At 43.4% G+C, this 24,180-nt stretch overlaps 1 protein-coding gene across 2 annotated transcripts in view; it reads right to left on the reverse strand.

Moving 5' to 3' along the window:
• MALT1 (MALT1 paracaspase) overlaps nt 1–24,180 on the reverse strand; it is a 253,242-nt gene that overhangs the window by 19,995 nt on the left and 209,067 nt on the right. For both annotated transcript variants that reach the window (XM_089683427.1, XM_089683426.1), the window contains exons 10-12: nt 17,565–17,768; nt 11,514–11,691; nt 9,419–9,493 (exon numbers count right to left, since the gene is read on the reverse strand). In XM_089683427.1, coding sequence (XP_089539553.1) covers nt 9,419–9,493; nt 11,514–11,691; nt 17,565–17,768 — 457 coding nt within the window. The remainder of the gene's footprint in view (nt 1–9,418; nt 9,494–11,513; nt 11,692–17,564; nt 17,769–24,180) is intronic.

Genomic DNA, 24,180 nt, shown 5'->3' on the forward strand with positions numbered 1-24,180 from the left:
TGTGCCGCAACTCTGGACCTGGAGAGGGCTCTGCAGCTAACTTACACAGTACAAAAAGGTCTAAAAAGTGCCAAAAGCAGAGCCCAGTGCCCGAAATTCACATTTGGCACTAGCACACTTACCAGCCAGCCTGCAAAACAACCAAATTGACCCTGTCTAACCGTTTACGTTAAAAACAGAGGGTTTTGTTTGAACACATTTACAAATATATGCGTAAGCCACAGTGCCCACGGCAAGGGACCTCTATATATACTGTGGTCCTAACTCTAACATTTCCAGAGTCTCCATAGTGGAAGCACATATATTAATGAATAGGTTAAGATCAGTTGTGCCTGGAAGGGAGCCCACCCCTCCTTAAAGGCACAGGGACGCATGTGCACCTTGCTGCAAAGGCTAGTTTAGGTTGGGGTGATTGCCATTTTTTTTTGTACAGTTGGCTGAATTGGGTGCAGGAATGCACTGGATGCCTTTGCTGCCATTGTGCTTTTGCTTGGCGGCACATGCACTCCTGTGTGTTTAAGAAGGAGTGGGCTACCTCCAGGTACACCTACCCTCAACCTATCCATTGTTATATGAGCTCCAACTATGGAGATTCTTAGAGTTAGGACTGTGGTATATACAGGGGTCCCTTGTCATGGGCACTGCGGCTTATACATATACAGATATTAGCAAATATGTGCAAACAAAATCCTCTGTCTTTAACATAAACTGTTAGAGTCAATTCAGTTATTTTGCAGGCTGGCTGGTAGGTGTGCTGGGAAATCTCTTGTTTGTTTGTGATGTGAATAGCCCTTCCATGTGCACCTTGTTGCAAAGGCCAGTTATAGATTGGGATGGTTGCCATTTTTTGCACATTCTAGACTAGCCACACAAATTTGGTCCAACAGTGTTTGGGTATGGCCTCAAAGGCATCGTCAAGCATAAGTGATCCAGATAGTGGATGGATAAGGACTAGCTCATGCAGCATTTTAAAGCCCAACTCCAGGAAACATAAAAATTATCCCTTGCAGTAGGGCTGTGCCCGCACTGCAAGACTTAATTGCTCGTTTAGGTCTGGGAACTTGTTAAAGAGGGTTTACCTACCCAATCCTCTACTCCTCCGCACTGCTAGACTGTTCCCCTTAGCATCATCCCCCTATGCTCCACAGTCTAAGGTCTTGACATCATTAAGATCAACACAGGATCTATAGCCCTGCACTAGACATAATGATGCCGAAGGACAATCCAACGTCACACTGTGGGGATGCTCCATCTACCAAGGGTGCAGAGGACCAGTTAAGTTAAAAAGCATGTCCAGTCCCTTAGATTACACAAGCAGTTAACTCTTGCAGAATGGACACAGCCCCACGGAAAGGGCTGATTTTCAAATTTCCCGCAGTAGGGCTTAAAGTGCCTTGATTGAAGAGAACAAAATGATGCAGGGAACTAACTATGTTAATATGAAAAAAATTAAATTGTTAAATTTGTTAAAAAAAAGAGTCCAACCTCCTAGGACACTAGCAAAAAACTGAACAATGACAGTTACAAGCAAGGCTATACAGGGGCTGGCCTTCAAAGTTTTATTCTCTTTGCCAATGTTCACAGCCTGTAGGCAGCTGTATATAACCCAAATGTCTAAGGTTATCTACAAATCCTATGTCCCCCAATGGACAATAAAAAAGATCCAGGAAGAGTTCAAGTGAGCTCCCAACTTCTTGCAGTGAGCGAACAACATAGTGCCTCTGCAGTACTGAAGTCTTATGCTCCATTCACATCTGAGCGTAACGATTTTGTGCTTTTTTTGCACATATTTTACTGCGATTTTTGTGCGTTTTCATACAGCGTTTTTGAGCTTTAGGATTTTTATATTAGCCAATAGAGAAAAATATCGTCTGTTGCATCATATGTTGCTAGGTTTTTCTGCTTTTTTAGCTTTTCCGTCAGCTTTTTTATTATTATTATTATTATTATTCATTTATTATTATTTTGTTTTTTGTTGGGTAAGGGGTTAGAGTTAAGTTAAAGTTAGGATTAGGGTTTGGGTTAATATTTAATTTATTATCTTATTATTATTTTTTTTTTGGTAGGGTTAGGTGTTTATTATTATTAATATATATATATATATTTTTTTTAGGGTTATGGGGTTAAGGTTAGGGGTTAATTAATTATTTATCTTTTTTTTATTATTTGTGTATTTATTTTACATTTATTTATTCATATATTATTACTTTTTTTTAAATTTGAGCAACACAAAGGCACAGAAAAATGCACCAATCACGACTTTCTATTCATTTCTATGGGAATAAAAACTTGCCAAAAATGCGCAAGTCTGCCCAATTTGAGCTACAAAAAAAGCTCCTGAACTTGTTTGAACTCCAGGCGTTTGGCTTCAGGCGACTTGGAGTGGAGATGTAAATCACCGCCATTAGGAATAATTGATTTTTTTCTCCACAAGTGTTTTGGAGCTTCAGGTTGGAATGTCGCTTTATTGGCCCTGCCCAGTTCACCGCTTTGAACTACAGAAAACCTCCCCGCTATGGGAAAAGGGAGAGGAAAGGGAGAGGAGTCCTGCACTCCTAGCACACTTCTTGTCCTAGGCAGGAGCGTATTTACAACAAGGCAAACAAGGCATTTGTCCAAAGCAGCATATTTATAGGGGAGCAGCACTGCCCCTGGAAGAAGAGACATGCAGCATGGGGACCCGGTGGGATCCGACAGAGGCTGCAGGTTGCTTGATGGTGTATGCAGAGCCCGACTGTCGTTCCCGGGGATGTCCAGAGCTGTAAAGATGAGTGTCTTTCTCTCTGTCACCGGGGGGGATGATGGAGCAGAGGTTTTGTTGGTCATTGTCAGGCTCTCTCCACGGGGGGAGAGGGTCTGGTGTTGGTCGGTATCAGGCTCTGTTCGAAGAGGGAGAGGGTCTGGTGTTGGTCGGTGTCAGGCTTTCTCCACGGAGGGGAGAGGATCTGGTGTTGGTCACTGTCATGCTCTTTTCGCAGAGAAAGAGGGTCTGGTGTTGGTCGGTGTCAGGCTCTTTCCGCGTGGGGAGAGGGTCTAGCGTTGGTCGGTATCAGGCTCTCTCCGCGGGGGAGAGGATCTGGTGTTGGTTGGTGTCAGGCTCTCTCCACGGGGGGGAGAGGGTCTGGTGTTGGTCGGTGTCAGGCTCTCGCCAGGGGGAAAATGGTCTGGTGTTGGTCGGTGTCAGGCTCTCTCTGCGGGAAGAGAGAGTCTGGTGTTGGTCAGTGTCAGGCTCTCTCCGCGGGGGGAGAGGGTCTGTTGTTGGTCACAATCATGCTCTCTCCACGGGGAAAGAGTATCTGGTGTTGGTCGGTGTCAGGCTCTCTCTGTGGGGGGAAAGGGTCTGGTGTTGGTCGGTGTCAGGCTCTCTCTGCAAGGGGAGAGGGTCTGGTGTTGGTCAGTGTAAGGCTCACTCCGTGGGGGGGAGAGGGTCTGGTGTTGGTCGGTGTCAGGCTCTCTCCGCGGGGGGAGAGGGTCTGGTGTTGGTCGGTGTCAAGCTCTGTCCGCGGGGGGAGAGGGTCTGGTGTTGGTCGGTGTCAGGCTCTCTCCACGGGGGGGAGAGGGTCTGGTGTTGGTCAGTGTCAGGCTCTGTCCGCGGGGGGAGAGGGTCTGGTGTTGGTCGGTGTCAGGCACTGTCCGCGGTGGGGAGAGGGTCTGGTGTTGGTCACTGTCATGCTCTCACCATGGGGAAAGAGGATCTGGTGTTGGTCGGTGTCAGGCTCTCTCTGTGGGGGGAGAGGGTCTGGTGTTGGTCGGTGTCAGGCTCTCTCCGCGGGGGGGGGGGGAGGGTCTGGTGTTGGTCGGTGTCAGGCTCTGTCCGCGGGGGGAGAGGGTCTGGTGTTGGTCGGTGTCAGGCTCTGTCCGCGGGGGGGAGAGGGTCTGGTGTTGGTCGGTGTCAGGCACTGTCCGCGGTGGGGAGAGGGTCTGGTGTTGGTCACTGTCATGCTCTCACCACGGGGAAAGAGGATCTGGTGTTGGTCGGTGTCAGGCTCTCTCTGTGGTTGGAGAGGGTCTGGTGTTGGTCGGTGTCAGGCTCTCTCCGGGGGGAGAGGGTCTGGTGTTGGTCGGTGTCAGGCTCTCTCCACGGGGGGGAGAGGGTCTGGTGTTGGTCGGTGTCAGGCTCTGTCCGCGGGGGGACAGGGTCTGGTGTTGGTCGGTGTCAGGCACTGTCCGCGGTGGGGAGAGGGTCTGGTGTTGGTCGGTGTCAGGCACTGTCCGCGGTGGGGAGAGGGTCTGGTGTTGGTCGGTGTCAGGCACTGTCCGCGGTGGGGAGAGGGTCTGGTGTTGGTCACTGTCATGCTCTCTCCACGGGGAAAGAGGATCTGGTGTTGGTCGGTGTCAGGCTCTCTCTGTGGGGGGAGAGGGTCTGGTGTTGGTCGGTGTCAGGCTCTCTCCGCGGGGGGAGAGGGTCTGGTGTTGGTCGGTGTCAGGCTCTCTCCGCGGGGGGAGAGGGTCTGGTGTTGGTCAGTGTCAGGCTCTCTCTGCGGGGGGAGAGGGTCTAATGTTGGTCGGTGTCAGACTCTCTCCGTCGGGGGAGAGCGTCTGGTGTTGGTCACTGTCATGCTCTCTCCACGGGGAAAGAGGATCTGATGTTGGTCGGTGTCAGGCTCTCTCTGTGGGGGGAGAGGGTCTGGTGTTGGTCGGTGTCAGGCTCTCTCCGCGGGGGGGAGAGGGTCTGGTGTTGATCGGTGTCTGGCTCTCTACGCTGGGGAGGAGGGGCGCCATATTTTATTGTTGCCTAGGGCAGTACTACAAAACCTAAATATACCACTGGTCCTAGGGTGACAACACTTCTCCCCCGTAGACACAGTACCGCGAGTGAGCGCTGTCACCTTAGTTTGGAAACGTGTTACAGGCAGGTGAAAAAGAAGAGGATAGAAGCTTGAAAAAAGTCGAAAGAATGCAGCGCCCACTTCTAAGGACAATATATTTTTTGCTCTTGTGCAATTTACTGTTTCTTGGGACTTGCCAGCCACAGTTCTGCCTTAAATCCTTCAAAAATAACAGTGGAAACTTTCAAGAAGTTTGAAATGCTCAACTTAGAAAATCTTAGATAAAAGCAGGAAGTCTCAGTTTCGGTATTCTGAAGAAAAGCAAACGTTTCTCTTCTGGCCTTGTTAAATTTTCCACAGACAGTCCTGACTATTCCTGGGACTCACGGTCAAAGTAACTGTCATTTCTTTGTCTGACTTCTAGGACTCATGGTCAGCCTGCAGTACAGGACACCTCCAACCTTTGTGACTCATGAGCTGTCAGTAGAAAGCCAGGCATATGAGGATGAATCGACTTGCCTCCATTTTACAATTATTTCCTACAACAATATTTATTAGATTATATACTGTATACCTTAAAGGATAAGTTCACCTTTCATAACATTGTTACATGGCACACCCGTATTCAGGGCATAACATGGAACGTGTTACTAAGGCTTCGTTCACACTAATGCAACTTATCATGCGACTTTGGACACAAAGTCACATGGTAAGTTGCAGCCCATTTATTTCAATGGCACCGTTCCAATCTAAAACCCGTTCCAACTTTAGCCCCTTGGCGCCGACCACCTCCCGGGCCCTTTAAAGAGTCTAAAAGCCGAAAGGCGGAGGCGGGAATTCGGTCATGTGACCGCTGTGATTGACTGTCACAGCAAGGAAAAATGTCACCAGCACACCAAGGATCACCAATATGGGTCCAAAAGTTGTAATCAACGATCACATAGTTACAGCAAGGCAATGTTTCGGAGTCTCGCAGGACCCCTTCATCAGGCATGTGACGAGGTCCTGCGAGACTCCGAAACGTTGCCTTGCTGTAACTATGTGATCGTTCATTAAAACTTTTGGACCCATATTGGTGATCCTCGGTGTGCTGGTGACATTTTTTCTTGTTGATTTTGCTCGGTTCCAACCGCCGGTCGCTGCAGCACCCACTTATACAGCCATTTTTAACGCAGGAACGTGTGCCTTTGGATTGTACACTTGCATTCTTGACTGTCACAGCAGTCACATGATCGGTAAGCTCCCTATCACAAATATGCATCGGGAGCAGGGGCGGACTGACCATCGGCACTGCCCGAGGGCCCGGGTCAGTAGGGGGCCCCATGAGACGCCCCTGCTACCTTTTTCATAGGCTTTTTTGAGTTTGGGCAAGGACACAGGGGCCCCATGATCCCCTATTGCCCAGGGACCCCATGAGTTGTCAGTCCGCCCCTGATCGGGAGCTTACCAATCCCTGCCAGATACTATGTTGGGAGCGTGCTCTCAGCACGGTAATTTGTTTTACCAACTTCCCATCCGGCCCATGCATATAACTGGCTGGACAGGAGCACTGCAGGGGCGGGTTGTCGTTTATAAATGTCACCCCGCACCCTGCTTGTGCGCACTCCCTGGGAGCGTGCAGCACCGGGATCCGGTGCCAGGACACAGCGGAACACCAATCATTCTACGGGTCCTCTGTGTGAGATCCCGATCATGTGATCACTGATTGGCTAATCAGTGGTCACATGAATAGTAGTAAGCAAGATGTCACTTCTGACATCATTGCTTACTATGTGTGAAATCTGTGAATGATCACAGAGGTCACATGGTACAAGGTTATTCACAGCAGCCTTGTACCATGTGACATGCTGTGACCAATCACAGCACGCACAGTATTTCTCAATGGCTGCAAGAATGCAGCCAGAGAGGAGAAATTATTGCTTTTATAGCCTTTATTGGTGTAAAAGCAATCAGTGTGAAAAAAAAAACGTCATCACCCCCCACAAGTAGTACAGTGTCACTATGGTGACATCACCCCCCACAAGTAGTACAGTGTCACTATGGTGACCTCACCCCCCACAAGTAGTACAGTGTCACTATGGTGACATCACCCCCCACAAGTAGTACAGTGTCACTATGGTGACATCACCCCCCACAAGTAGTACAGTGTCACTATGGTGACCTCACCCCCCACAAGTAGTACAGTGTCACTATGGTGACATCACCCCCCACAAGTAGTACAGTGTCACTATGGTGACATCACCCCCCACAAGTAGTACAGTGTCACTATAGTGACCTCACCCCCCACAAGTAGTACAGTGTCACTATGGTGACATCACCCCCCACAAGTAGTACAGTGTCACTATGGTGACCTCACCCCCACAAGTAGTACAGTGTCACTATAGTGACCTCACCCCCCACAAGTAGTACAGTGTCACTATGGTGACATCACCCCCCACAAGTAGTACAGTGTCACTATGGTGACCTCACCCCCACAAGTAGTACAGTGTCACTATGGTGACATCACCCCCCACAAGTAGTACAGTGTCACTATTGTGACACTGTACTGCTAGGGTGACGGTATGTTAAAATAAATAAATAATAATATAAAAAAATAAAATAAAAACATAAAAAAATTTTTTTTTAAATTATAAAAAAAATTATTTGTGGTTATACACTAACTTGGGTTATTTTTTTTTTTTAGTAAAAAGATAACTGAATAAATTTTGTCCAAGATTTATGAAGAAAGATTATTTATTTGCAAAATTTTATAAGAAAAACATTTTTTTTTCAAAATTTTTGGACTTTTTCATTTATATAGCAAATAAAATAAAAATCCCAGTGGTGACTAAATATCACCAAAATAAAGTTTTATCTGTCTCAAAGAAATGCTAAAAAATTCATATGGCTACAGTGTTGCATGACCGCGCAATTGTCATTCAAAGTGTGATAGCGCTGAAAATTGGCCTGGGCAGGAAGGGGGTAAAAGTGTCTGGACTGGAAGTGGTTAACAGGGCCGCATGTATACGGCTGCTCGGCATTAAGGCCTCCTCACCGAGCAGGTGCATATATGTGCATTGTGAGTGCCAAGAGGTTAAAAAAGGTCCCTGCATTACTTTCATGCGACTTTCTTGTGGCCTGAGTGCCATAGAGTGTAAAGTTGCATGAAAGTCGCACTGGAAATCACTCAACTTTGGAGTTGCACTAGTGTGAACAAGCCTGAATCAGCAAACCCCTCCCCCCAGCCCCCATTGTGACAGCACGTGGGGGATCTTCTCCCCACATCTGCTGTCACAGTTTAAAAAATAGAATGGCCATGCGGGGTCACCCGATCGTGTCACTCATTCACAGAGTTCTGTGTGTGAATGAATGAACTACACCTACTGTCAATCATTGCAGCTAACGGCTTGTAGTTCTCAATGAATGAGCACTCTCATTGATTCTTCCTGACAATCAGCAACTGCCTGCCTATATGAGGTACGAGCTCACAGCTACACTGACAATCTGTAGGAGCCTGAAATTGCACCACGAACTGCTGATTGTGGGGGCAATACTTTACAGGCTGTGATGTAGAAAAATAATAAATGCACATTTTTTACTTACAAAAAGATGTGCATGTATTTTTTTTTTTTAATAAAGGCAAACTAAGGGCCGGTTCACATCACATGCAGTCCACTGTGTTTTTTTCTGCATCAAAAACACACGGCTAGCAGGTTATATGATTTCCAATGGCATAGTTCACACCAGTGCGGTCAGTTCTATAAAGAAAAAAGAAAAGTAGAACATGCTGCATTTTTTCTGCACTGAACTGTACTGGAATGCAGCAAAACACATCAAAAACGCACTACCACGCACCTAAATAAACCAAAAAACACACTGGAATGCACATGTTCATATTTAAAATGAATGAAGACAAAAAGGTGGAAAAACGCACCGTAGAGCGTCAAAAACGCACCAGAACGCATCAAAAACACGCATGCAAAAATGCATCTGGAACGCTTCTGGACTGTGTTTCTATGGTGTGGACTGGTCCTTATGCTGGATCTCAGCAGGGACCGGCTAAGATTCGATCCAACTATGGGCAGGCTGATTGTACCCAAGACAATCCATCGACAAACTTGGATACAACCACCATGGTTGAATGCGATTATTGCTACAGCCATTAGCAATGATCATTGTGTTCTCCCGGCAGGGATGCCCCCCAATCCCAGTGGAAGAACACCATAGCTCTGTGGGAGACATTCCCCCATCCACACTGACTATGCTAATGGTGGAATCAAGCAATTTTCTTTCCTGCAACTCATGGTTGCAGGAAAGAAAAATCAGATAATTACAAAATAAAAAGTAATGTCACTGATAGTAAAGTAGAGCCAAAAGGCAAAGCTTTTTTATTTTTTTTATTTTAGATAGAAAAAGGGAGGATAACCCTGTCATTTGTTTTCTTTTTCGCTACCATCTGTGTTCCATTGGGAGATTGCTCTTTACTTCCTGTCCCAACATTAGTACAGAAAGTAAGAAGAAATTCCTCTAAAGTGATGGAATCCCTGGTTCCCACCAGAGTCATCAGAACTAGTGTCCCCATTGGAAGATTTACACTCTGATGCCTTCTAAAACTGAATGATCAAATCTTCAGCTGCCAGCCAAAGCCAATGAGTATGAGCAGAACTTACGTGGCATAGCCAAAGACAATGTTAGCCGTCACCTTCAGGTTTTCAGGAATTAGGATAGTGTTGTCATACTGGTTCCTGTAAGAAGATATGTTTTGAGATGAGAGACAGACAGGCACACTGTATAACAAAACAGAAATGTTATATTCATACATTCTTTATTACAAGTTATTGTTCTTTATTCTTATATAGCGCTGCCAATTTACACAGCACTTTACATATATATTGTACAGTCACCCCAGTCCTTAACCCTCAAGGGGCGTACAATCTAAGGTCCCTAACTTTCATTCATACATATAAACACTAGGGCCAATTTAGACAGGAGCCAACTGCCAAACCCAGACACGTCCATCAGATTGCCAGACAGAGAACCATGATGCATCACTCCAGAGAACACGTCTTCACGGCTCTAGAGTCCAGTGGCAACATGCTTTACACCACTGCATCCAACGCTTTGTATCGCACTTGGTGATGTAAGGCTTGGATGCAGCTGCTCGGCCATGGAAACCCATTCCATGAAGCTCTCTATACACTGTTGTTGTGCTAATCTGAAGGCTACATGAGGTTTGGAGGTCTTTAGCTATTGACTCTGCAGACAGTTGGTGACTTCTGCACACTGTGAGCTTCAGCATGCGCTGCCCACGCTCTGTCATTTTATGTGGCCTACCACTTCATGGCTGAGTTGCTGTTGTTCCCAGTTGCTTCCACTTTGTTACAATCCCACTAACAGTTGACCGTGGAATATTTAGTAGCAAGGAAATGTCACGGATGGACTTATTGCACAGGTGACAACCTATCACGGGACCACGCTTGGAGTCACTGAGCTCCTGAGAGCGACCCATTCTTTCACAAACGTTTGTAGAAGCAGTCTGCATGCCTAGGGGCTTGAGAGAGAGAGCACATTTCCACCTAGCAGCCCTAGGGTTGCTGGTTTGAATCCCAACCACAGCACCACCTGACTGGAGTTTGCATGTTCTCCCTGTGCCTGTGTGGGTTTCCTCCGGGTACTCCGGCTTCCTCCCACACTCCAAAGACATGCTGGTAGGTTAATTGGATCTTGTCTAAATTGTCCCTAGTATGTGTATGTATGAATGTGAGTTAGGGTCCTTAGATTGTACACCCCTTGAGGGTTAGGAACGATGTGAATGTATATTATATATATGTATGTATACACACATGTAAAGCTCTTCGTAAATTGACGGCGCTATACAAGTACCTGAAATAAAATAAAAATAAAATTCACACCTGGCATAGTGGTAGCGTACTGTTTTTGCCACATTTTACTGGTGACATGCATAGGGCAGCCCATTGATTTCAATGGGCTGCCCTATGCACAGCAAAGTAGCTCATGGGGCATTTCCTGCATGTTGTGATTTTGCCTTTTTCTGCATTTGTCCCACGTATTTGAATGCAGAAAAATGCGTGTTTGCTTTCTGCATTTGGTGTATTGTTAACAATTAGTGGCACCAAAAGCACAACTCGTTCATTTTAGGTGTATAAAGGTGGCCATACACTATACAATCTCATTGTACAATCTCTTTACTTTAGATTTACCAAAACTATAAAAACTATATAATAGGAGGTCACACCTATCCATCTAATCACTCTGTATCCAGTCAGGCAGGCCCTTGCACTACATAGTTGATGGTAGATCTAAAAGATTGTACAATCAGATTGTACAGTGTATGGTAAATTTTACAAACTTCCAAGGACACACTTCTGTTTTCAATACTGCATAGGCTGTTATGTGATCCCTCAGCTTCTTCTCCTGCACACTGTGCCAAATGAACAATCTATGCCAGAAGAAGGCACACAACCATCATCACGTGCTCCCAGCACAGTGACCGAGCTGGTCTTAGTCTGTAATAATGATCAGGAGTCGGCGGGATGGGCTCTGATCATGTGACCACTGTGACAGCAAATATTATTGGACATGCAATCGGCAGTCCATTGCATTCCAACCTGTCCCACCCCCAACCGTATAGACTCATTTAATGCCAAGGCGGTGCAGGAAGGGGTTAAAAATGGGTGTTACTCTTTCTTTAGACATTGAGCTTTCTAATGATCCCATGTCATGGGGCAGACGGCTGCTTCTTACCTCTTCCGGCACATATCGAGTAAGAAAACATTGAGCCCGGTCTCTTTTTCTTGCATCCGCTTTAGTATGCTTTGCACACACAAACAGTTGGAGGACTTGTATGGTTTTGGAGCATCGATCGGCACCATGAAACTGTTTCCAAAATTTTCGTACCCGTGGCCAGCGTAGTACAACAATCCTGGAAGACAATGGACGTTACTTTCATATCCATCTGCATGGAAACCCCAGATTAGGCAGAATGAAGTCCATCATTTGCTCCGAAAGGTGAATATTTCATACTCTTACCATATTAGGGAACAACAAAATGGCCCCATGGAGTATTTACAATTTCCATATGTTAAGGTTATCAGATATTTTAAATGAAATCCGGGGACACCCTACTGACCCCACCTATAAAACCACACCCTCATTTGTAGTCACACACCTCAAAACCATGCCCCCATTTGATAAACTGAAAAAATAGTGATAGAAGGAAACCTTAGCAGCATGAATAAGTTACACACAGAAATCAGGGGCGAGAATAAAGCAACAGAAAGAGTTCACGGGTCAGGATTAGGTAACACAGAGAGTTCCGGGGTCAGGATTAGGTAACACAGAGAGTTCCGGGGTCAGGATTAGGTAACACAGAGAGTTCCGGGGTCAGGATTAAGTAACACACAGAGTTCAGGGGTCAGGATTAAGTAATATATAAAGTTCAGGGCTAAGGAATAAGTAACATATAAAGTTCAGGGGTCAGGATTAAGTAACACACAAAGTTCAGGGGTCAAGATTAAGTAACACACAAAGTTCAGGGATCAGGATTAAGTAACATAAAGTTCAGGGGTCAGGATTAAGTAACACACAAAGTTCAGGGGTCAGGATTAAGTAACACACAAAGTTCAGGGGTTGGGATTAAGTAAAATATAAAGTTCAGGGGTCAGGATTAAGTTACACACAAAGTTCAGGGGTCAAGATTAAGTAACACACAAAGTTCAGGGATCAGGATTAAGTAACATAAAGTTCAGGGGTCAGGATTAAGTAACACACAAAGTTCAGGGGTCAGGATTAAGTAACATAAAGTTCAGGGGTTGGGATTAAGTAAAATATAAAGTTCAGGGGTCAGGATTAAGTTACACACAAAGTTCAGGGGTCAGGATTAAGTAACATATAAAGTTCAATTGTCAGGATTAAGTAACATATAAAGTTCAATTGTCAGGATTAAGTAACACACAGAGTTCAGGGGTCAGGATTAAGTAATATATAAAGTTCAGGGGTCAGGATTAAGTAATATATAAAGTTCAGGGGTCAGGATTAAGTAACACACAAAGTTCAGGGGTCAGGATTAAGTAACACACAAAGTTCAGGGGTCAGGATTAAGTAACATATAAAGTTCAGGGCTCAGGATTAAGTAACATAAAGTTCAGGGGTTGGGATTAAGTAAAATATAAAGTTCAGGGGTCAGGATTAAGTAACACACAAAATTCAGGGGTCAGGATTAAGTAACACACAAAGTTCAGGGGTCAGGATTAAGTAACACACAAAATTCAGGGGTTAGGATTAAGTAACATAAAGTTCAGGGGTCAGGATTAAGTAACATAAAGTTCAGGGGTCAGGATTAAGTAACATAAAGTTCAGGGGTCGGGATTAAGTAACACACAAAGTTCAGGGGTCAGGATTAAGTAACACACAAAGTTCAGGGGTCAGGATTAACTAGTTGCCGACCGCAGATAGCCGAATGACGGCTAAACTGCGGCCGGCCAGTTCTGAGTGGACGTCATATGACGTCCTCCCAGAACGCGCTCTCCTGTGCGCCCCAGGGGGCGCGCACCCGGCGATCTCCGTGAACGCTGTGTCCTACGGACACAGCTGATCACGTGATGTGGTAAAAGGTCAATCATACCGGCCTTTTACCACGTGATCAGCGGTGTCCAATGACACGCTGATCACAGGGAAATGCAAGTGCCGGTTCTCGGCTGCACTTTCCTCACGCTGTCAGATCGTGAGGAAAGTACTGCCGAGAACCGGCAGTTGTCAGAGCGGGGATCGGCACTGATGATCAGTGCCCTGATGATCGGTGCCCAGCAATGCCACCCGCAAGTTCCGCCCACCTGTGCCCAGCAGTGCGCCCACTAGCTCCGCCCACCTGTGCCCAGCAGACCCACCTGTGCCCAGCAGTGCACCCACCTGTGCCCAGCAGTGCACCCACCTGTGCCACTCTGCAGTGTCACACACCTGTGCCCAGAAGTGCCACCTACCTGTGCCCAGCAGTGCCACCCACCTGTGCCCACCCACCTGTGCCCACCAGTGCCACCCACCTGTGCCCACCCACCAGTGCTGCCCACCAGTGCCACCCACCAGTGCAGCCCAGCAGTGCTGCCAGTCAGTGCCACCAGTCAGTGCCCAAGGGTTGTGCCAGTCAGTGCCGCCAGCCAGTGCCCAGCAGTGATGCCAGTCAGTGCCGTCTATCAGTACCCATCATCAGTGTCACCTATCAGTGCCGCCTATCAGTGCTGCATATTAGTGCCGCCTATCCGTGACACCTCATTAGTGCTGTCTATCAGTGCCGCCTATCCGTGCCACCTCATTAGTACTGCCTATCAGTGCCCTTTAGTGCTGCCTATCAGTGCCCATCAGTGCCGCCTATCAGTGCCCATCAGTGCTGCCTCATCAACGCACATCAGTGAAGGAGAAAAAATACCTGTTTGAAAAATTTTATAATAGAAACAAAGAAACTTTTTTTTTCAAATTTTTTGCAATTTTTTAATTTATAGCGCAAAAAGTAAAGCGCCCAGTGGCGATTAAATACCACCAAAAGAAAGCTCTATTTGTGAGAAAAAAATGATCAAAATTTCATATGGGTACAATGTTGCATGACCGCGCAATTGTCAATCAAAGTGCGGCAGCACTGAAAGCTGAAAATTGGCCTGGTAAATAAGGGGGTATAAGTGCCTGGTAGGCAAGTGGTTAAGTAACACACAAAGTTCAGGGGTCAGGATTAAGTAACATATAAAGTTCAGGGCTCAGGATTAAGTAACATAAAGTTCAGGGGTTGGGATTAAGTAAAATATAAAGTTCAGGGGTCAGGATTAAGTAACACACAAAGTTCAGGGGTCAGGATTAAGTAACACACAAAGTTCAGGGGTCAGGATTAAGTAACACACAAAATTCAGGGGTTAGGATTAAGTAACATAAAGTTCAGGGGTCAAAATTAAGTAACATAAAGTTCAGGGGTCGGGATTAGGTGACATATAAAGTTCAGGGGTCAGGATTAAGTAACATAAAGTTCAGGGGTCGGGATTAAGTGACATATAAAGTTCAGGGGTCAGGATTAAGTAACGCACAAAGTTTGTGGGTTAAGATTAAGCAACATACAAAGTTCAGGGGTCACGTTTAGGTAACATATATATATTATGGGGTCAGGATTAAGTAACACACAAAGTACAGGGGTCAGAATTAGGTAACATATAATGATCAGGGGTCAGAATTAGGTAACATATAATGATCAGGGGTCAGAATTAGGTAACATATAATGATCAGGGGTCAGAATTAGGTAGCATGTAAAGCATTGTGCCCAGGAGCCGCCTGGTAGTGTAAGATTAGCAGTAAATTGACTCCAATTCAGACTGAGAGTGTGAGATGGAAACAGCACAGCTGGAACAATCTGTGTGGTCCGGCCAGAGAACTCGCCATGTATACACCGGGCACCCTGATGGCACCATCTTTGGGTTGCTGGAGCCTCCACACTACAAATTTAAGACTCCAGGGGCAAACCTTGGGACAGACCCCCTCACCATGGGGACTATTTCTAGGAAACGGGGATGAATGGCAACATTTCACTAGATATAGAATGTGCCTCAGCCCCATCAACACAAAGAGAGAGCTCATGCTGTGGTCACCCTGTGAAGTCCATGGGAGATCTTGCTTTTAATGTTGCAAATAGTGTCAGGAGAGAATTACCAACCCTTGTAAAATCATTGGCCCAATAAAAAAGCACTATACTTCTTTAGGCCACATTTGCACTGTCAATCCTACATTTATATGCGTCTAGAGGACATTTTTAAATGCATATTAATGCATGTAATCATTTTTCAATGGCTGGATTTAGGGGATCATCTCTAAAAAGTGCTGTGGCTCTCTATTTGGATGGTGGATTACAATGGAGCAAGAGCTGACTCCAGGGTCTTGGCAGCCAGCTGAGTGCAGGGAATTAATAAAGATACAAGCTGCTCTATGAGCGGAGAAAGGGCTTGGGTTCATCTAACATTGGCTCTCACAAGCCCACCATTCTTGAGGTGCATTCACAGCTCCTAGCACTGGAGTGACAAATGTGATACACCTAAGATTTGCATGTTACATGAACATCTTGAAAAGGAAAGTTTTTGGTTGGCCTATAGTATAATCCAGTCCTAGAATGACCAACCTTTTAAAACGGAAGACAATATCAAGCAAGTTGTGTGCAGGTATCATTGACTACGGACTATTTGCATAGATGGTAAACAAAGCTTTCACTAGGCTGGTGCCAGATTACAGACTGTCAAAGCCAACTAAAAACAGACAGCGGAACTCTTTTGTAAAAGAGGGAAGCAGAGGTCTTATCAGTCTATAATATCTTGCAAAACAAAACCACAGGAAGTAAGGGTGGGTACAATTTCAGAACCAAGCACGAAAACCTAAAATTACCACGGAGCGCACTACTGAGAACACAGAAATATACATGCAAGCTGGATTTATACATAGGCATGTGGCTGTATTTACAATACAGTGCTCTTGAACCTGTGACTGTGTAGAGAGAGATATGGGGGGCTGTCCGAGAAAGAACCTTTGCCGTGGGTGGGGAGCAAACTCAACCATCTAGCCCTTTGATGGTGCAAAGTGTACCATGGTGCCATGTTGATGGAGCACCATGGGGTGGGCATGGTGAAAGATTGGTGTTCCTAAAGAACTTGGTTTATTTGGGAACAAACTCCATCATCTGCTTTTGAGGTTCTTGTCATTGGGTCACAAGACATCCTAGGGGTGCTAAGGAAGTCAGGGCACACATCACACATCAAACACATTTGGGTTGGCAGGCATTCTTAAGGATGTCCTACATTTGGAACAATAGAAGATGCAGAGAGATGTCCGATCTAGCAGCTAATAGTGGTTTTAAATGCTGGGAATTTTCATGGCGCTCATTACAACTGAAGAAGTGGCTTGGACAAGCTACACAATATCTTCAACATTACAGAACAAGTCCAGTTGAATGTGACTGACTACTAGTACTACTCAAAATCGTGGATATCTGAGAGGGGTATACCTCCTCATGAGGGAATAGTGATTGCGGGATTTGTGGTATACACAATGTGTGGTCCAGATGACAGGGACATATTTTAGATGTCATTTTTCTAGGGGAAGGGGAAGTTGATGAAGTTTACCAATATGTTATGTTGACTAATTTTGATACAATAAAGGAAAAGTTTTAAACAGCACTCAGTCCTAAATTAACCTGTCCAATCATCACCTTCACCTGCTACACACATTTTGTTCATAACCATGCCCTCACTACAATTGGATAAGCTGTAGCCTTTGGAATGTAGAACTTCTACATTGATGTTCCAGAGGTTTATAGGTTAGACAACCCCTTTATTAAAGCCCAACTCCAATGGTTAGTTTATGTATGCATTCAAAATGAGTGGCCTGCCTTTAAGCCCATCTGAACTTTGAATTTAAATTCAAACTCCAGGAAAATTAAAAAAAAACCCTTGTATTGGGGCTCTTCTGCACTGCAATGGTTAATTGCTCGTTATGTCGAGGATTAGGGAGAATCCCTATTATTTGCTACAGCAGGATCCCTCCAGTGCTGTAACCGGTCCCCCACATCTCCTCTGTAGGCTGCAACCAGCTTGGGTGCAAAACATACAATACTAGTGTAATGTCCCTGCATTGTATGTAAGGACTCCAAAGCTCTGCTTATAGACTGGAGCTTCGGGCAAAAGAGGAGAGCGCTGGAGCGGGGTAAAAGGTTCATTTTCATGGAGTTGGGCTTTAAGTCATCATAATTCTATATAACCGTATTTATTAAATGCTTCTTACCATAAACTCCTTTGTCCAGTAAAAGCAAGAATTCATCCACCGTATTCTTCATTTCGACTTCAGTGAGGTCAAGAAGAGATACAACCTTGAAGTCAAGTTGTCGCAGTAAGTTTGTGAGTTCGTACACGTCAACCATTGGAGCTTTAAGTTGCAAGTGGTTTTTGTAGGACATGTTCCCGATTAGTAAGGCAACCTTGTCTGTAGCTGTAAAGAGACACATTCAAACCCTTATAATCTTCTCAATGGACTAAGAAATATCTTAACCATTCTAGATTGCCTCATAGTGACCAACTGGATACAAACTTTATAGCAAAATATATATTATTTTTGTTTTGGATAGGTTTTTGTTTATTTTGTTGCCTGTGTACCATTGAGGAGACTTCCCTTTACAACACAGGGCATTTCTCAAATGTTAAAGCAAATTTTGGAAGATTTCCCCTCTATTCATGTTTTGATAGCCAATGTAAGATTGACAGTGGTCACCAGGACAAACATAGCGAGCAGGGAACATACAACCCTTTAAGAGTTCTAACCTTTCCTTACATCATCTAAAAAAAAATGGCTTTATATACTTTTTAAATATGAACAGGACAGCCTTTATCTCTCAACACTGGATTATGGAAGTAGCAATGTATATTAGGTCAAGTTAAGCTTTTTACACCAGAAATACTGTACATTCATATTTATGGAACTTAAACACAAAATAAGGATCTTTATTTTGACCATGTGAGTGTAATCTTTACATCTCATTGATCTCATTTGACAATAACTGTCACTTTTTTAATAGTAAGATCCTTACCCTGGTGTATAAGCTCTGTGAACGGAGCCCAATTTTTTTTTTCTCTTAATTTTTCTGTTACTTTACTGAGTTAAAGTGGAACTAAAGTCTAAGGCTTCATTCACATTTGACGTTTTGGGATCTTGGGCGGAGTCGCTGCAATTCTGCCTGCGATCTCAAATCGCGCTGCAATTGCAAAACGCATATTCAAGCGGAATTCATTTTCAATGGGACTAAAATGCAGTGCGTTTTGCCGTAATAAACCGCACAGCAATCGCAATGCGCAAAGGTTGTCACCGAAATAGGAGTAGGTTAAACTGTGGCAAAACCGCACCACATGTATGTGCCATTGAAAATGAATGGCACCTGAACATGCTTTTTGTGTGATTTGAGACAGCAGGCAGAATTACAGCGATTCTTCCCGATATCCCAAATGCCAAATGTGAATGGAGTCTAAAACAAGAAAAAATACTGTGAGAAGACAGGCATGCAATGCTTCTGTATAGAATTATATTGTAACTGTACAATTGGCTCTATACAAAGCCTAATTGACAATAATAATGTCCCTTCTGCAAAAAAAAAATAAACATACCTGTCTTCTTACAGCCTTCTGTAGAAAATACACTGAGCTGTGCACATGCAGCCCAGTTTCTATTCCAGCACAGTGCCTGTGTGCTGGGATGACTGCACCTCTGCGCATGCACAGGAGTGATGTCCATCTGTAATGACCAATCAAGATGGATGATGACCGGCACTTGGAAGAAGCAGGGAAGAAGATGCCGGTGAGGGACCATGAAGGCATCAGACCATTGAACCAGAGGTAAGTATTGCAGACTTTATTGTCACTTAAAGTAGGTAATGTAGAGTTATAGTATCAGAATTTTATTTGTTGAACACATGGACTACTTTTACTATATGGGTTTGTGAAGGGTAGTGTTAAAACTGTGTGCTACATACAGAGTGCAGGGTTCAGGAGTGTGCTACGTACAGAGTGGAGATTTCAGGAGTGCATTACATACAGAGTACAGGGTAGTGTTAATACTACAGCATACAAAGACATTACAGACCAGGGATGTTAAACTCATTTTCATTGTGGGTTGCATCAGCAGTATGGTTGGTCTCAAAGGGCCAGTGGATCTTGGGTATGTTACAGTGGGGATCGAAAGTTTGGGCACCCCAGCTAAAAATTTGTATTAATGTGCATAAAGAAGCCAAGGAAAGATGGAAAAATCTCCAAAAGGCATCCAATGTCAAATTACAGATTAGACATTCTTATAATATGTCAATAAAAGTTAGATTTTATGTCCATCATTTACACTTTCAAAATAACAGAAAACAAAAAAATGGCGTCTGCAAAAGTTTGGGCACCCTGCAGAATTTATAGCATGCACTGCCCCCTTTGCAAAGCTGAGACATGCCAGTGTCATGGATTGTTCTCAATCATCGTCTGGGAAGACCAGGTTATGTCAATCTCAAAGGTTTTAAATGCCCAGACTCATCTGACCTTGCCCCAACAATCAGCACCATGGGTTCTTCTAAGCAGTTGTCTAGAAAACTGAAACTGAAAATAGTTGACGCTCACAAAGCTGGAGAAGGCCATAAGAAGATAGCAAAGCGTTTTCAGATGTCAATATCCTCTGTTCGGAATGTAATTAAGATATGGCAGTCATCAGGAACAGTGGAAGTTAAAGCAAGATCTGGAAGACCAAGAAAAATATCAGACAGAACAGCTCGCAGGATTGTGAGAAAAACAATTCAAAACCCACGTTTGACTGCATGATCCCTCCAGAAAGATCTGGCAGACACTGGAGTTGTGGTACACTGTTCCACTATAAAGAGATACTTGTACAAATATGGTCTTCATGGAAGAGTCATCAGAAGAAAACCTCTTCTATGTCCTCACCACAAAAATCATCGTTTGAACTTTGCAAATGAACATATAGACAAGCCTGATGCATTTTGGAAACAAGTTCTGTGGACCGATGAGGTTAAAATTGAACTTTTTGGCCGGAATGAGCAAAGGTACGTTTGGAGAAGAAGGGGCACAGAATTTAATGAAAAGAACCTCTGTCCAACTGTTAAGCATGAGGTTGGATCAATCATGCTTTGGGGTTGTGTTGCAGCCAGTGGCACAGGGAACATCTCACGAGTAGAAGGAAAAATGGATTCAATAAAATTTCAGCAAATTTTGGATGGTAACTTGATGCCATCTGTGAAAAAGCTGAAGTTAAAGAGAGGATGGCTTCTACAAATGGATAATGATCCTAAACACACCTCGAAATCCGCGGGGGATTGCATCAAGAGGCGTAAACTGAAGGTTTTGCCATGGCCTTCACAATCTCCTGACCTCAACATAATTGAAAATCTATGGATAGACCTTAAAAGAGCAGTGTGTGACAGACAGCCCAGAAATCTCAAAGAACTGGAAGACTTTTGTAAGGAAGAATGGGCAAAGATACCTCAAACAAGAATTGAAAGACTCTTGGCTGGCTACAAAAAGCATTTACAAGCTGTGATACTTGCCAGAGGAGGCAGTACAAGATATTAACTCTGCAGGGTGCCCAAACTTTTGCAGACGCCATTTTTTTGTTTTCTGTTATTTTGAAAGTGTAAATGATGGAAATAAAATCTAACTTTTGTTGACATATTATAAGAATGTCTAATCTGTAATTTGATGCCTTTTGGAGATTTTTCCATCTTTCCTTGGCTTCTTTATGCACATTAATACAAATTTTTAGCTGGGGTGCCCAAACTTTCGATCCCCACTGTACGTGCAGAGCGCAGGGTTCAGGAGTGTGTTACGTACAGAGTGGAGAGTTCAGGATTACACTATGTACAGAGTGCCGAATTCAGGAGTGCATTACATACAGAGTGCAGGGTAGTGTTAATACTACAGCATACAAATACATTATAGACCAGGGATGTTAAACTCATTTTCATCGTGGGTTGCATCAGCAGTATGATTGCCCTCAAAGGGCCAGTGGAGCTTGGGTGTGTTACGTGCAGTGCAGGTTTCAGGAGTGTGCTACTTACAAAGTGCAGAGTTCAGGATTTTGCTACGTACAGAGTGCAGGGTTCAGGAGTGCGTTACTTTCAGAGTGCGGAGTTCAGGATTACGTTATGTACAGAGTTCAGAAATGCGTTACTTTCAGAGTGCGGAGTTCAGGATAATGCTACATGCGGGGTGCAGAGTTCAGGAGGAGTGTGTTATGGACAGAGTGAAGCATTCAGAATGAAGCTATGCACACAGTGCAGAGTTCAGGAGTGCACTACATACAGAGTGCAGTTCCAGGGGTTCCCTATGCACAGAGAGCAGCACTGAGGGGTGCGCTATGTACAGAATGCAGGGGTTAGGAGTGTGATACATGCATAGTTCTGGAGTGCTTTACGCACAGAGTGCAGAATTCTGGAGTACGCTACTTACAGAGTGCAGAGTTCAGGGGTGTGCTGTGTATTGAGTGCAGGGTTTAGACGTGCGCTATGCACAGTGTGCAACCCCAACCCTCCCCCCAAAGCTTTCTCACATCTCTACTCTCTCCTACCTGACACAGCTCCAGTACCTCCCTGTGTAGGCTCTACCTCACCTTCCAGGGAGATCTCTCCCACCATGCGTGCATGCAGGGATTTGATAGATCTGGGGACCGCTGAGAGCAAAGCTGTCCATTGTAAACACAGAAGGCTTCTACGTTTAAAAATGACAGTGGGGAGTGGGAGCAGAGGGTGAGAGCCAGAGGTGGGGAAATGGACTGGGTGCAAGGGCCACGCGTCATGGCCTGGTGAGCTGGTTTCAGCCCATGGGCCTTGTGTTTGACATGTGTGTTGTACACAATTGTCCTCTTCCATCCTTGTAGTAAAGATTTGGGGAAGACTCCTTTCCTGTTCAATCATGACTGTACCCCTGCGCACAAAGCCAGCTCCATAGAGTCATGGTTTACTGAGTCTGATATGGAGGAACTTGAGTGTCCTGTGTAGAGCCGTGACCTCAAGCCTACTGAACACATTGGAGATGAATTAGAATAGCCATTGGCAAGTCAGGTCACCCAACATCAGTACCTGACCCCACCACAAATGGTTCCAGAATAGGATGTCTAACAAGCTTGTACACCTTGTTCAACATCTCAGACTTTTTTTTTGCTAAACATTTTAAAAAAAATTTTCATAGACAAAGCTGTTTCATCACAACCTGCATCTAGACATTTGTAGAACAAAAAAATGTGTTTCATTTTGGATCAATTTGTTAAGTTACTCATTTTGTTTTGTCATATTCGTAATAAAAGTAGTTTTGTTTCATTTTGTTTATTCATTTTCAAATTTTTCCAATGGATTCAAAGTATTTGAATCACATTTGAATAGGAAATCGATCCAAATTTATTGTTTCTATTTTATTCTATTCTATTGTATTTTTTTTTGCTATTCTATCCTTTTCTATTCTATTCTATTCTCATGTTTTATAGTTTATTCTTTTATTTTCTATTCTATTCTTTTCTACTCTATTCCTGTATTTTATATTCTATTCTTTTATTTTATATTCTATTCTGTTTTACTCTATTCTTTTCTATTCTAGTCTGTCTTAGTCTATTCTTTTCCAAATTCAAATTTCGGAAGACGGCAATATTCTTTCCATTCTATTCTATTCTGTTCTATCCTTTTTATTCTATTCCTGTATTTTATATTCAATTCTGTTTTTTCTTATCTATTCTATTCTCTTCTATTCTTTTTGAAATTCAAATTTTGGAAGACTACTATATTCGTTCTATTTTATTCCAATCTATTCTATTTTTTTCTATTCTATTCTTTTCGTTTCTATTCTAGTACTTTATTTTCTATTTTATTCTCTTCTTTTGTTTTCTATTCTGTTCGGTTTTATTCTTTTTGAAATTCACATTTTGGAAGACAGCTATAATCTTTCTATTTTATTCTATTCTTTTATTCTCTATTTTTTTTTCTAATCTATTTTTTTTTTTTTTTTAATTTTGGAAGACGGCTACAATCTTTCTATTTTATTCTACTCTATTATTTTATTTTCCATTCAAATCTATTATTTTCTATTCTATTCATTTATTTTCTATTTTCTTCTTTTATTTTTTATTCTATTTGAAATGGAATTTCAGAAGATAGCTAAATTCTTTCTATTTTATTCTATTCTAATATATTATTTTTTTTCTATTCTATTCCTTTATTGTCTATTCTGTTTTATTCTATTCTTTTAGAAATTCGGAAGATGGCTTTATTGTAACACTAATACCCACAGTCTTTGAAGGAAATTAGCAATAGTCAGCAATATGTTTACATTTTGAATTTGTTCTCGAATTCAATTTCCAATTAGTTACAAATTCAATTTGAATTTGAATAATTTGTTATTTTGGACGGAATTTAATTTTGTTATTTTGGAATTGTTTAAATTTGTTACTATTATAATTGTAAATAGAAATTTTGTCCGAATTATGATTCTTAACGAACGAATCGCACATGTCTACCTGCATCTGACGTATTCTAGTGGACTAAAGATTACTTTAAAAGCACAGAACAATTATGTAACACATTTCACTGCCCTGCCAGGCTGAATCTGATTGATCAGTATGGGGAAGCTTGATTTACCGTGATTAATATATATATAAATTATGTTTTGATTGCACAGCAACTCAATTTCAAATATGACTGCTCAGGTGTGAGAAGTCGCACATGAAGTTCTGAGGCAGAATGATTAACAAAATCACGATGACTCATACTTTAGCAAAGAGAAAAAGGAAATCTTTTGGAAGACAGTTGTCTCAGTATTAATCATTTTTATCATAAAAAAGTGTAAAGTGACACATTCTGTAACTGCCGGAAATGACT

This window comes from Staurois parvus, unplaced genomic scaffold (assembly GCF_062004578.1).
Source record: "Staurois parvus isolate SC_StPar_1 unplaced genomic scaffold, SC_StPar_1.0 ptg000310l, whole genome shotgun sequence".
Lineage (NCBI taxonomy): Eukaryota > Metazoa > Chordata > Amphibia > Anura > Ranidae > Staurois > Staurois parvus.